General features: G+C 45.9%; 1 protein-coding gene across 1 annotated transcript; it reads left to right on the top strand.

Moving 5' to 3' along the window:
- Nucleotides 1-2,368: 2,368 nt before the first annotated feature.
- Nucleotides 2,369-13,291, top strand: wscd1b (WSC domain containing 1b; the record flags this gene model as incomplete). The annotated part of the gene is made up of 8 exons (XM_079737800.1): nt 2,369-2,828; nt 7,310-7,424; nt 9,369-9,550; nt 10,761-10,882; nt 11,501-11,699; nt 12,140-12,304; nt 12,391-12,591; nt 12,939-13,291. 8 exons carry the CDS (start codon nt 2,369-2,371, stop codon nt 13,289-13,291), a joined length of 1,797 nt encoding a protein of 598 aa, XP_079593926.1.
- Between the last annotated feature and the right edge of the window lie 1,096 nt (nt 13,292-14,387).

The following is a 14,387-nucleotide window of genomic DNA, read 5'->3' as shown; positions in this document are numbered from 1 at the left end:
ATAATAATAAAGAAAGGGCAAGTCGGGCTATAAACAAATGTCGATCATGGATGGAGCCGGAGGATACAACGTCGTAAAGCATCAGGACTCGGCGTGTCTCTTGTCTTCAATGCCGACTGCCGGACACGTTTCCCCGCACAGCGAGAGCCGTGACGCGCTTAGATCACCAATGCAAATGAGAATTCAACCCCCCCCCCCCCCCCCCCCCTCCACACACACACACACACACACACACACACACACACACACACACACACACACACACACACACACACACACACACACACACACACACTGCCTCCTCTCTTTATGTCGTTCTGCCAGCTCCTCCGACGGAGAGTAAAATGTGAGAAGCAGAGAGAGAGAGAGGGAGAGAGAGGGAGAGGGAGGGAGAGAGAGAGAGCGAGAGATAGAAGGAGAGAGGGGGAAGAGGGAGAGGAGAGTGAGAGGGCGAGAGGGAGAGAGGGAGATGGAGACAGGGAGAGAGAGCGAGAGAGAGGGAGAGAGCGATGGAGAGAGAGGGAGATCGCTTATATAACGCGAGCACGTCGTCACAGCTCTGGCAAATGCTGAGGAACTGTAAGGAGACCTTCAGAAAAACCGGGGAAGTGAGAACATGTCAACAGATTCATCATTTATTGAGCGATAAGACGTCGTGGCGTCTCTCTGGAGCTGAGGGTAAGCACCCGGCTAAATGATCATCTACTGTAAACGGTGCGGAACCTTAAGATGGAAGATTTCTAATGCTTCATATGCAATGTTTCCCTACTTACCCTTGATTCTTTTTTGTTTGGATGAAACATGCAACACACGGCGGACGCTGTTCGCAGTGTTAAGATGATATAGTCTGTATTATTTGAGTTCATTTTATGTTGGCAAATTGCGTTCAGTTGAAAGAGTTGACCACTGTGCATGAAACGATGTAAAGAGGATATTCTGTAGGCAAACTGTTGCTTCGATCCTCGGGAGCAGCAGCAGCTCCATACTTTGCTCGCAAGTGTGTCGAAATGTTTCGATTAAATAAAACGACCCGAAGGATACATTGTGTGAAAAGTACTAAAACGGTGTCAGGGTCCCCTAATGGTTATTGACACAATAGGAAGTATGAATACTACTATAATGTCCGCTGGTGCGAAGCAAAGAGACACGCTCTGAAACGCATCTATTTGCCTGTGATATTACTAAAAGACCAGCAGTTCATTTCAAAGCATTCACTGAGGTGACAAAAAAAAGAAATAAAACACCTGGGACCTTGTATGGCAACACTTCAATGATCCCATTTTCCAAAGCGAACTATGACGAAATTAATCGTTGACATTGCTTGGATGTATTTCTTTCATAAACGCTATTGCTTATGAAGATTAATGTAGGTTGAGAATAGGTTTGACAGCTGAACGATATTTGGCCAACATTGTCAGTCATCCTGCAAATCTGCATGCACGAGAAGGTGTTAATATGGAGATCTGCTGTTCGCTTCCTCTCATCTCATCTCATATTTCTTTCACTGCATGATTGGGTCTACACTCTTTTGGATTTTCCACCTATCAAATTAGGATTTAAGATTAATTTGACAAACACATGTAAATAATAGATAGTCGTCCTTGACAGATGTTGCTTAATAACTCAACATTGTTTGATATGGTTTGGGGAAGAGAAGAATTTGGTAAAAGATATCCTTTTTGTGCAAGGTCCAACTGATTCAGTTATTTTGGTATGTGGAGAAAAAGCACAAACAACATTGCAAGTTATGTCTGTCATACCCTGCAGTCAAATTGCAGGGATACCACAACTTCAGGGATCGTCTTGAAAATAAAAGAGGCAGCAAACAGCAAAATGGGGGAAAAAAAAAGACATAGCTGGGGGCCAGGGAAACACAAGCCTATAAATTTCAACATGAGCTACGGGTCTAATCCCCTCACATGCCACCGCACTATTGGATTATGCACACATGGAGTCGGATAACAGTGACATTTAAAAAGAGGAAATACATACATAAATTAATAAATAAATAAAACAGCTGCCTGTTTTCTCCCCCTCCATTTTGTCTCCAGGGACTTGTTGAAGGCAACCCGGGTGTTGCAGTGCTGGAGATTGCCTTGAGGTCAATCTTAGCTGTGGCACATTAAAAGGATCCAACCCCCACCCCTTGGTGGAGGAGGGGCACTGGGATGAAGAAGCAAGGCATGGTGGAGGCTTGGAGGGAAGAATGACTGCACTGCTCGAGGGCTACACTAGAGAAGAAGAAGAGCATGGTGTTGGACCGGCACCAGCGCCGGCACAGTGCGTCTTGACGTGTCTGTAGACGCCGCACTCTGACGCTCCTCGCTGTGCCGGGGGTTGGCTGCTCTGATCCCAGCCCACGCTCAGCATGTTGGCGCGGCTCTCGAAGGTGCACTGCTTCCTGTGGCGAGCCCAGGTGCTGCTGTTCTTCCTGGGCATCGCCTACCTGATGGCGGGCAGCATTCTGCTCCTGCAGCGCTCTGGCCTGCGGGTCACGCAGTCCAGCGGGGTCCCCTCCCTGTCCTCCTCCACCAAGCCCCCGCTGTCCCTGGTGGCCCCCCCCACCGTGCCCAGGGGGTCCGGCCTGAGCGCGAGGCATCGCTCCCGGTGGACCACCTACCAGGCCACCCCGGGGCCTGGGTCGGGCCCGGGCCCGGGGCCAGGGCCGGGCACGAGGGCCAGGCGACACTGGGCTGACTCCCGCGGCTTGGGGGTGCAGCACCTGCAGCACCGCTGGTTCCATGGCCTGCTGCCCGAGACCCCTGAGCAGAGGGGCGCTCAGCTCAGCAGCAGCGGCAGCGGCCGGAGCAGCGGCAGCAGACGCAAAGGTAAGCGACGGTGAAGAGAAGGCGTTCGCAGCTGCATGATGCGTGCTTGTAGATGGTTACCAACAGTGCCAGAGTCATGGATGTTGAGTCACCAGAGACGCAATGTCAGGCTCCTCTGAGAGGCCCCTCATTTAAAGAAGGAGAAGAAAAGAAGCGAGTTCCGTCGGGTCACGTTGAGCTGTATTTTCTCAGAAAGGGGTGGAGAGGGAAAATAATGACTTACCGATGATTCATGGGTTATAAAAGAAAATCCATTATTCTCGGCACACACAAGATGGCTCGGGCTGAAAAGTATTTTTTGTCTATCTTAAATTTAATTTAACATGTCTTAATTTTCCCCTGAATGAGTGAATTGACAAGCAAACAACAATGTTACCCCCTGAAACTGCAAGGCTCAGAGAGTGAATTACTATGCGCCATAAGAGAACAAGAATAAGGATATCCTTATCCTTAGTTGTATGCTGTGCTCAATCCAAGAATATGCGTTTAACCCGTGCATGCCTTTGCAAGTAGCTGAAGCACATATGGTTGTAGAAGCCCTGTTGCTATAACATTATTTGGTAAGTCGTGTTTCAACGGTGGTTGGTTAAAGGTTAAGGATTTTGTATACTGTTTCTCTGGCAATAAACATAGACACATTCCCTGTTTGCGTAGAACATGTTATGTGCAAAAGCGCATTAAAAAAGGCTATAAATTCATCCCTCATAGCTTAATTCAGCAGAATAATAGATTCATGTCTGTGCGTTTGGAAAGCTCGGTATGTGTGTAAGGAAGGTACTGCTAGGCAATTTCAATGTCTTTGTCTCGCTGAGGTCTAACTGTGACTAGAAAAAGGGTTAGGGTTAGGGTTAGGGCAGAGTAAAAAACACATATTCGTCGTCGTCAGTGATGCAAAAGGTCTCTGTTAATGAACTCATGATACAGGAGTCAACAACAACTTAAGCATCTCTTTGTTGATCGCTAGACAGATGACACTTGGGAACACAAGGAACACTTTGTGCGCCTTTCGGCTCGTTTCATTGGGGAAGTGCGCAATCGGAAAAAACACACATTCATCTCATCCCTGATATTCTTCAAGAAGATCATAGCTCCTCCTGATTCTTCTTATTTCTAGTCCTGGTTGTACACCAGTACAATGTTTGTCTTGCAGTGGTGGTATTGGTCACCACTAGGTTACATCAAGACTGTATTATCAATCAATTCCAAAGCTACCCTGTTTGTGTCAACCCACCAATGACAACATCTAGATACATAGTGTTAGCCCTTGAGGCTAGGCTTGAAAAAGAGGAGATACCACTGCGACGTCTTATTGAAATGGACGATAGCCTCTGAATAGTTTTGTTTTGTGTGCAGAGCACCGCAGTTAGGATATGTGTGTGTAACAAATAAAGCTTGTTGACAGAAAAATGTTTTTTCCTTGAATAATATATGAAGCAGAAAACATACAAATGTACCTATTGTCTTATTTGGTGATTTACTTTAGGTTGCTCGGATGGCCCCTAGCCAGCGGTAACACAATCTGCGCGTGAGGTTTCCATTTCTCATTTAGAAACTGCAACTCATTGCACATTCATGAGACAGGCATGAATTTAGAGCAGCAAACACAGCTCCATTATGCATTTATGTGCCATTTTTACATTTGAATGCACAGGGAATGATTTGTTGTTTTTGAATTTCCAGAAGATTAAAACTTAAACCTAAATGGTACGGGGGAAAATCCACGAATGCAACAAAAATAAATAAATAAATGGATAAGGCATCAATGACAATTTAATTATAGCTTTTCTCTAAAAATAAACAGCTTTTGGGTCCTGGACTAAAAGCGTGACGTTCTTTTAGTCTGTGTGGTAGCCTGCATTTTCCTCCCAAGATCGGCGGTCCCCTACTGGGTCCCGGCTGCCCTCCGCAGGTCTACTCTAATGGTCCTAAAATGGACTGCCTACCCCCATCTGTGGTAATCTTGCATCTCCCCTCCTCACTGCCTACTGCCTTCCACTGGCATCGATTCCTCAGCCCTCTCTGGGAAGAGGAGCTGGGCCAGTTTTTGTGCATGTCATTAAACACCAACACACATGGCGTTCATCTCACGCATGGTTGCTGATCCAAACCGCTTCCCTTCCCCTGTTTGCATGCTTGATTCCAGGCTCTAATCGTTCAAGGTCAGCTCTTAGAAAATATTGCTTTTCAACAACGATTTACATTAGAGGATGGTCTAGAATAGTCCCTCACAGCCTTTCCATACAATATGCAAAGTCTGGGGCACAGCATTGATTAACTTTGTCAATAACCACCTACTTTTAGGAAGAGATCTTGGTTTACCAACAGCAAACCATCTGCAAGGAAAAGAAAATCTCAAACCAAACCAAAAAATGATTCAAAATCAGATTTGCAACAATTGCACGGTGGTCCACGAAAAACCATTTCACTAATCTTTTGGGGAATGCCCAATTAGTTTGAAGAATAAGGATAAAAAATGTATTTACACTAACTTAAGTATTAGGTATGCTAGCTAGTTAGCACTCATCTGTATTCATTTATGAATGAATTCCTTCTGATTACTAATATGTGGATAGTACTGTCCCTGATATTGGCCAAAAATGATACACTGACTGCAGAAGGAGGGCTGAATTTCTTGGCTGCATTGGAAGGATTCTTTACATTGAGATGGGCTTCCACGACATAGTAGTCAAGAAATGCGGTCCACCAAGCCTATAGCGAAGGCTTTACGGAATATATGAGGATGTATGGTTCAGGTAGATGCAGAATTAAGGAGGATGCAGGTTCTATGAGATACAAGGTTAAGGATGAGGCAGACTTTAAGAGGATGTGGGGCTTAGATTTTTGCAGGGTTTACGAGGACACATGGATTAGGAGAATACAGGATTTAGGATCATGCAGGGTTTAGGATGACACTTAGTTTAGGAGGATGCAGATTAATGAGTTTGCAGGGTTAATGAGGTTATAGGTTTTGGGAGGATGCAGGGTTTATGAGGATGCAGTGTTAAGGAGTATGCAAAGTTTAGCAGGACACAGGGTTTAGAAGGACCCCAGATGCAGACACATGGTTTAGAAGGATGCAGGTTTTAGGAGCATGCAGGGTTTAGGATGAAACATAGTTAAGGAGTATGCATGGTTTAGGAGGATGCAGGGTTAAGGAGGATACAGGGTTAAGGAGGATGCAGAGTCTAGGAGGATGCAGGGTTAAGGAGGATACAGCGTTAAGGAGGATGCAGGGATTAGGAGGACACTAGGTTTAGGTTGAGGCAGGGCTTATGTAGACACATGGTTTAGAAGGACACTAGGTTGAGGTATATGCAGGGATTATGCAGACACATGGTTTAGGAGGACACTAGGTTGAGGTATATGCAGGGCTTATGCAGACACATGATTTAGGAGGATGTAGGGTTTAGGGGGATGCAGGGTTTAGGAGGAAATACGATTTAGGGGGATTCAGGGTTCAGGTGGATGTAGAACTTTGGAAGACACACGATTTAGAGGGATTCAGGGTCTAGGTGGATGCAGGGTTTTGGAGGACGCGTGGTTTGGGAGGACACGTGGTTCAGAAGGACACTGTAAAACCGTTGGACGTTATATTCTGTGCTCTACACGCTCTGAGCCCAGACAAAGGATTTCATGCTCCGTTTCTTGTTTCTCTCGTGTCAGTGCATCTTGCTGACACATGGGCTCCATTCATCTACCGTGTCCCCCCACCTCCCCGCTTGTCCAACACCGTCGGTTTCAAGGCTTCCAATCCTTGAACATGCTCTGCATAGAAATGACCAGTTTCTTTCTGTAAGGATGGTGCTATATTTACATTAAATATATTTTCACGTTGTTCATATCATTCAGTGGCTCAAACTACCCTGTCAACGTAATGAGCACTTCAATGACGGCAAGCCACACTCTCAAATTGTGGCAATTATGGGAAAATGTGGTTGAAACTAAAGAATCATTCCATCTGAGTTTTATGGGCGCAGTATATGTGTACTTGAAATTCCTTGGCCTTTCCAGCTGGGGATTTATTGTCATTTTTGGGATTCATATAATGCTATTAACTTGAAAATACGCGCTTTTGATCACATAACTATATGCGTTATTTTATCACAATAGTCTGGAAAGTGGCAAATTCACATAGGGCATGACAGATTCCTATCTATCAAGGCAGCGTCTTTCAGCAGGATCGATGAAATATCAAATGAAAATGCCTTTCTTTTCGCCTCGATTTTTTGCTCTTCTGTCCTTCCGGTATTAAATATAATTAAATGTTACAAATGCTTAAGAGAGGGCACAGATAAAAAATAACAAAAATACTATTTCTGAATACTCTTTTCAATTAATGCCAATTTCACTTCCACAGATGGAAAGATCTACGTTTGCACTTGTGTGGGCCTGGGAGGCCCCACCATGTGCTTGACGTCAACACAAGTGGAGGGTTACTGACCTTCCTCCGTTATATTTCTCATCTGTCTTATACTCCTCAGGGACCTATGTGGGCTGCTTCCTGCACGAGGCAGGGGACCGGGCCCTGGGGGGAACTATCCTGTACGACCTGCGCAAGATGACCAGCGCCCTGTGTCAGGACACCTGCGCTGAAAGGTAATGCCGTTGTGGAGGCTGGGCCGCTGGGCCGGTGGGCGGAGGGCTAGAGAGTGCATCGCCAGGCGAGCCACAGAGACAGCGCTGTTCGGTGCTGAGCTCTTTTTGAGACTCCTCTGCGTGAATGGCTGCTTGTGTTCCAGTGGAGTGCCAGGTGGCTGGGGAAGGGGTGGAGGGGGACAGTGAATGATTGGTGGTGGGGAAGAGAGCCAGTCACGTGACATCCAATCACATGGAGGCAATATTGCAGATTGAATTCAGGTAATCGAGAGAGGAATACTGAAACTGCATGGTAATAACGCTGGTTTCCATCTCGTGTTGTGGAGTAGTCCTTCATGGGCTGTTGCCTATTGATGTCTTTTTATAAACATTCATTCTCAACTTAAGCAGCTTTATCTATATGGAGTGGAAGTGAACAGAGGCTTTTAATGAATTGATGACATAGCATACATAGCTGTACACTATGCACTTGCACAGGGTTTTCACTAAACACAAGGAGATATATACTGCACCTAAGTATAAGGCAGAGAGTGCAGAAATTGAGCAATTAGTTATGACAAATATTTTTGGGCAAAATCAGAATCTGAATAGATTTTTGACATTTCAAAGCCATTCCTGCTGTAGTAGCTGTGCCTGCACAACATTATCCTGATGTAATCTTAGATTTCAGGAAAAGGCATTCACAGAGCGCACCTCAGACAGCGAAACCCTTCATTGTGGAAAGCAGAAGAAGCATCTCAGTGGAATAAAGGCAGCTGCACGCAGACTACCAAGGTGGTGTTGACAGCGTTTCAGCCTCTCCCTCACCCCTCCGCGACGTGCTGTTTACCAAAGTGTTCCAGTAATAGAAATGTGGCAAAAGGAGTCAGTGCGACTCAGTGCGGAAACTATAAAAGGACGTATATATATAAAAGGTCAATTCTGATGATGTTTTCCATCGCAGAGGAAAGGGAAGGGAGGTGGGGGGGATGAGTCCCAGAGTAAGCCTGGACACCCTGGATCTTCCCCCGGCTCAGGAGTCTCTTTAGATGGGCTGCGGCCCCATCCGGTGCGGGGCGGACACACACACGCTATTGTTACAACGCGGCAAGGGGAGGAAATCCTCAATAAAGGAATGAGTTTTAAATCTTAAGTGGGGTCCGATAGGCTGGTTGTAGCCAACGGCTGATGGCTTGCGGTTATGGATCGCCCCAGGCTGTTGCAATTTTGGTTTCTCGCGAAAGATGTTTATGTATGTGTGTCGGTGTGCGCTTGTGTTTAAGTGTGTCTTTAAGTTTGTATATCCGGTTGTGTATGTGTTCATCCGGTTTGACTGAGTGTATGTGGGTGTGTGCATGTGTGTGTGTGTTTGTAGTGTGATTGTGTGTGTGTGTGTGTGATGGAGTGGGTGTTTATGTGTGTGTCTATATATGCTCATGTTTATGTATATTTATCAGGGTGTGTGTGGGCCTGGGTATGTGTTTGTTTATATTTGCTCATGTTTATGTATGTTTATCTGTGTGTGTGTGTGTGTGTGTGTGTGGTTGCGTTTGTGTGTGTCTGTGTGTGTGTTTGTGTGTGTGTGTGTGTTTGTGTGTGTGTACAAGTGTGCATGTGCGTGTGTTTGTGTGGTTGTGTATGTGTATATACACGTGTATATTTATGTTCATGTCTGTGTATGTCTGTGTGTGTGTGCCAGTGTTTGTGTGTGTTTGGTTGTGTGTGTGTATATACACGTGTATATTTATGTTCATGTGTGTGTGTGTGTGTATGTGTGCATACATGGAAATCATACACATGGATATGTGTATTTCTACCTGTGTGTATATATGTCTATGTGTGTGTGTGTGTATGCGTCTGTGTGTGTGTGTGTGTGTGTGTGTGTGTGTGTGTGTGTGTGTGTGTGTGTGTGTGTGTGTGTGTGTGTGTGTGTATGTGTGTGTGTGTGTGTGTGTGTGTGGTTAGTGGGTACCAGTATGCAGGTCTAGAGTATGGGGCCGAGTGTCACTGTGGGAACCGCATCAGAAGCTCCCAGGCCCCGGAGGAGGACTGCAGCGTGAGCTGTCGCGGAGAGAGGGGCACCCCCTGTGGGGGAGTGGAGCGCCTCTCCATATACAAGGTGGAACAACTCCCGGGACACAGGAAATGTGAGTCTGGCGCCGGAACGCTAGTCCTTACTTACTTCTATCAGCCTTGCTGTGTCTTTTTTGCTTGATCTCTCTCTTTCTCTCTCTCCTTTTCTCGTTCAATCTCTCTCTTTCTTTCCCTAGGTCTCGTTCTCGGTTTCCTTTACCTCTTCTGTGTGTCCCCCTCTACACTCGGAGGATTTCTATAAATTTGTCTCTCGGCCTCTCTTGCTCTCTCTCTGTCCCTCTCTCGCTTTCTCACAAACACACACACCCACACACATAACATATTATACTAGTTACTTCTCCTCCTGCGATACTGATGTATATGCGGGCAGAAGCATGGGTTTATTATGCAGGGGTGGGGATGCACGGCAGCTATACACGACGGGCAGCACGCTCCTGATTAATGATCACTCATTCACCATCTTTCACCCTCTTTTTACCCCTGCTCGTAAGACCGCCTCTTTATGAAACACTCACCGAAACATATAGGAATGTTGGATCTTTGAGCAAAATAAAAAGAAACAAATTCATATAAATAGATATGATGCATCGATGAGCTTTCACAAGGGAACGGTTACCTCACGAATGGGGCGAAAAGAGTTGTGTTCAAGTTGTTGCAGGCCTTCGTGATGTACTCTTTGTGCAAAGTTGTTGACTGACCTAAATATGGATGTCACATTGCATTAGTGGTAAAGTCTGCGTATTTATACTTAAGCCTATCCATGTTCAAAGAAATTAGGATCAAATGCAGTGTGGCCACATTCCCCGGGCCTCATACCAAACTAGTAGAGATAACTTCAAATAGATAGGCGTTTACTAATCCTTCTAGTTTTTTCATTGTTTTTATTAGAAGTAGATTTTACTTTATTAATCCCTGACAGGAAATGTTGCTGTCACAGTTTAGAGTACAGGACAGTACATATGAAAGAGACTGAAACTAAACATTTAAATAAAAATAAGAACTGCAAAAAGAAATACAGAAAATATATCTACTTACAAAAGACTTGGCATTGAAGTGTTCAAACACCCATCTTTTCCGACCTCATCTTGCCTTCTCTTAATTAAGCGTTTAACGTAAACTCGCTAGTTGAGCGCCAGTAGCAAGCTACAATGAACGCGTCTTTGTTCTCATTCAACTGGGTTTTGAAGATGGGTTCACAACCTGCTTCATGTTCATACTGTATTGCGCAACTCTCTCTTGCTCTCCCTCTCCTTCTCTCCCTAGTCAGGAATGTTTACTACAGCGGTTGCTTCAAGATACCAAAGAGCACCATCAGCGCCTTTCCCGTGGCCTCCCTCCATCCCAATCTCACCGTGCCATCCTGCATCGAGACCTGCACGGATAAGGTTCGCTCCCATCCGTATATATATATATATATACCGTGTGATTAATGCATAACATCTCTGGCTATACTCTACAGAGAGATGTGCTAGCACTCTAGCGCTAGTCTCTGTAGACCACAGCCTGAAGTGTGCGCTCCCTGAAGATGGAAGATAAAAGACATTTCTTTCTGTGCGCGTGTGTCGCTCCGTCCCCCATGGGATCCCACTGACACGAGTCTGGGGATGGAGTTTCATTACCGCTGATGGCTGCTTATGCTTTAATGGGCCCATAATGAGATAACGATGGTTTTGGAGTCCTTCCATCCCCATGTATTTGTGTAGTGTGTGTGTGTGTATGTGTGTGTGTGTGTGCGTGTGCGTGTGTGTTTCTGAGTGAGTGAGTGAGTGTGTGCGCAGGTGCATGTAACAAGCACACACTCATCCAGCTCATCATAGTAGTGCAAACATAGGGACAATTTGACATCAGCATCTGGATGTCACAAGCACTGTAGATTTGCCGTTTGTTGAGGATGAGAAAAGACGGAATAAATCAAACGTGTGTATGTCCGTGCGTATGTGCATATGCGTGCACATCACCCTCCTGAGATTGATTCTTTTTTTTCTTTTTTTTACTTGATGTAGGAGCTTCCGCTGGCCGTGTTGAAGGCTCCCCGATGTTTCTGCGCCGGGACCAGCTCTCTCTTCAGCCTCTCCCAGCAGCCCCAGGGACAGATGTGTGGGAGGGACTCTGGTCTGAACCACACCAGCCTGGCTTCCCCCGCTACTCCGACAGCACCCACGCAGCAGGACTACTACCAAGTGTATCACACGCCTGTCCTCGGTGAGGGGTCATGTAATAGATATATATATATATATATATATATATATATATATATGTTACATTTCTATGTGCGATTGAGACTGGTCCCTATGCTACAATACCATGCGGTACAGATCTGTACAGGGGGGAAGTGAGTGGGCCGTAGACAGAGCAGCCTGCTGTATTTACCATGCATGTGGAACACTTGTAAAATAAGTATTGAAGCAATTTTTCTTCTAATCTGATTTCATTTCAGCCTCTAGTTGGCAATGAGGAGAAAGGATTTGCATAATAAATCCATTAAAGCTAACTCTGTGTCAAGATGACATCAAAGATGGATGGGTTTCATCATGTTGTCATCATAGACATGCATAACGAGCTGGAACCGTCGATTTGGGGGCTCTGCTGAGACTCGTTCAGACAATGCATTGGCTGACCTCCTGTGCTTTGCGCCATGCCAGACTCGAGGTGCAAAGAAAGGACCTTTTTGCCACAACGCTCCAGCAACCTGGTGGCTCTGTCCAGTTTCCCCGGGGCGGGAAACACCTGGCTTCGACACCTGGTGGAGCTGGTGACGGGGTATTACACTGGCAGCTTCTACTTTGACGGCACGCTGTACAACAGAGGTAGGGGCTACTGGGTCCCCAGGAACCTGCTGCATGCTGGTCAGTGTGACTGCGTGGGCTAATGGTCGCTTCCGTCCTCCCCTCAGGCTTCAAAGGGGAGAAGGACTACTGGAAGAGCGGCCGAAGCATTTGCGTGAAGACCCACGAGAGTGGACAGAAGGAGATCGAGATGTTCGACGCGGCCATCCTGCTGATCCGGAACCCGTACCGGTCCCTGATGGCGGAGTTCAATCGCAAGTGCGCCGGGCATTTGGGCCACGCGACGGACACACAGTGGAAGAGCAAAGGTAACGCTGACCCCACTGCCATGTTCCTTGGTGATTTAGATGCCATTGTTCTTTTCAATACTGCAACTGTTTGAAACGGTAGGGCGGTTCTAGGCAATCATTTCTGTCCAATAAAGCTGGGTTTATCCATAAGATGTATATTTAACCGAAAGTCATTCATGGAAAGTAGGCAATTGTTTTCATGTTTTTTTTGGTTGGAACCAAAAAGTGTGTTCTCCAGATGGCCTGTGTTTTTTTGGCAGATGCTTGTCTTACACAGCCAAACTATCAACAAATAAAAATGAAAAGCGGGGGGAGATTCACAACAATAACCGAGCCCTCTATCTCTCTCTCTCTCTATTACGCAGAATGGTCAGAGTTCGTAGCGAGCTACGCCCCCTGGTGGGCATCCCACGCACTTAGCTGGCTGAAGTTTGGCCAGCGGCTGCTTGTAGTGCACTACGAGGACCTGCAGAGGGCACTGTTCCCGCCGCTGCGCCTGGTCACGCTGTTCCTGAACGTTACCGCCAGCGAAGAGAGGCTGATGTGCGCGCAGAGCAACCAAGACGGCCACTTCAAGCGCTCCGGTGTAAAGCGGCCGTCCTTTGACCCCTTCACGGGGGACATGAGACGGCTGATTGACTCCTTCGTCAGGTCCGTGGACCAGGCTCTGCTGGACAGGAACCTCACAGGACTTCCACGGGAATACCTACCCAGATGATGGTGGGGCAGGGGATGGTGGTGGGCAAGCCAAACCACGGATATGCCCAAGAAAGCTTCAAAGTATACAAAAATACAGAGCGCAAACTCTAGCTTCACCCATGGAGGGGGGCATATTTAGAGGATCCTGGATACAATGATTGAAAGATCTTCTCTGTGCTCACAGATGGCCCAGCTGATATCAGGAATGCAGGTGTAAGGGGTCCACTCCAGAGTCTTCTAATACGTTGAGCTCACTGTGAATGGCTGGGAGGACACTTGACACATCTTTCCCATTAAAGGTGACCTGGGAGAAGCAGACAATTGATTGTAAAAGCCGGTTGAGAATGTCACTTTCAGCTGAAAGCTCCAAGGTCATAAACTGTCTGGTTCCAATTCATTAAATCGTGGTGTTAAAGGGGTCTTATGAAGTTACTTTATCATTTCAAAGTCAGATTTTAATCTGATGCTGGATATCTTTATTTTTAATGGGTTGACCAGCCCCTTGAAAAGCCTCTTTAAAATTCCACACGAGTAAAACATTCCATTTTTACAAGACGCTCATATCAGTAGGATTAGTGTTGAATGAGTTGACTCTTGTCCTGGTGTATATTCTCTTCAGCCATTGGTCTATGCCTCCGCATGAGGAACCACCAATCAAATGGCCAACATTTTTCATATTGAATCAATGGTTGATTTGATAAAGCCGTGTTGCATACCGAATGGTAAACAATGTCTTGACTGTACATTTCTCAAAGTACTATGACCAAGCTTTCAGTCGACTTCAAGTTTTGTTCTAAACCGAAGGCTACACTGACCTTTGTGAAACCAAATGTACTTTGTACAAACTTCCTGTCACCTTGTAAAGTAAGTAAAATAAAGAGACATGTGTGGTGTTTCTTCGGTGAACATATCACAAAATAAGGTGCAGAAGTCTTAGGTCGACTATCCTTGCTCTCACAATGAGCTGGTGCTGCATTTATGGGCAGTTTACCATCTCCATCTCAGTTTACCATCATTTCTGATAAAAAAAAAGATGGAATTGCCTAAATGGCACGTGTCCAAAATGAAAGTGAGTGTGAAGCCACAGTTATCCACAGAAATGAATCAAATCTGCA

Source organism: Pollachius pollachius, assembly GCF_949987615.1.
Source record: "Pollachius pollachius genome assembly, chromosome: 6".
Classification (NCBI taxonomy): domain Eukaryota; kingdom Metazoa; phylum Chordata; class Actinopteri; order Gadiformes; family Gadidae; genus Pollachius; species Pollachius pollachius.
The sequence above is the reverse complement of the archived record's forward strand: the minus strand, read 5'-3'. Positions and strand labels throughout refer to the sequence as shown.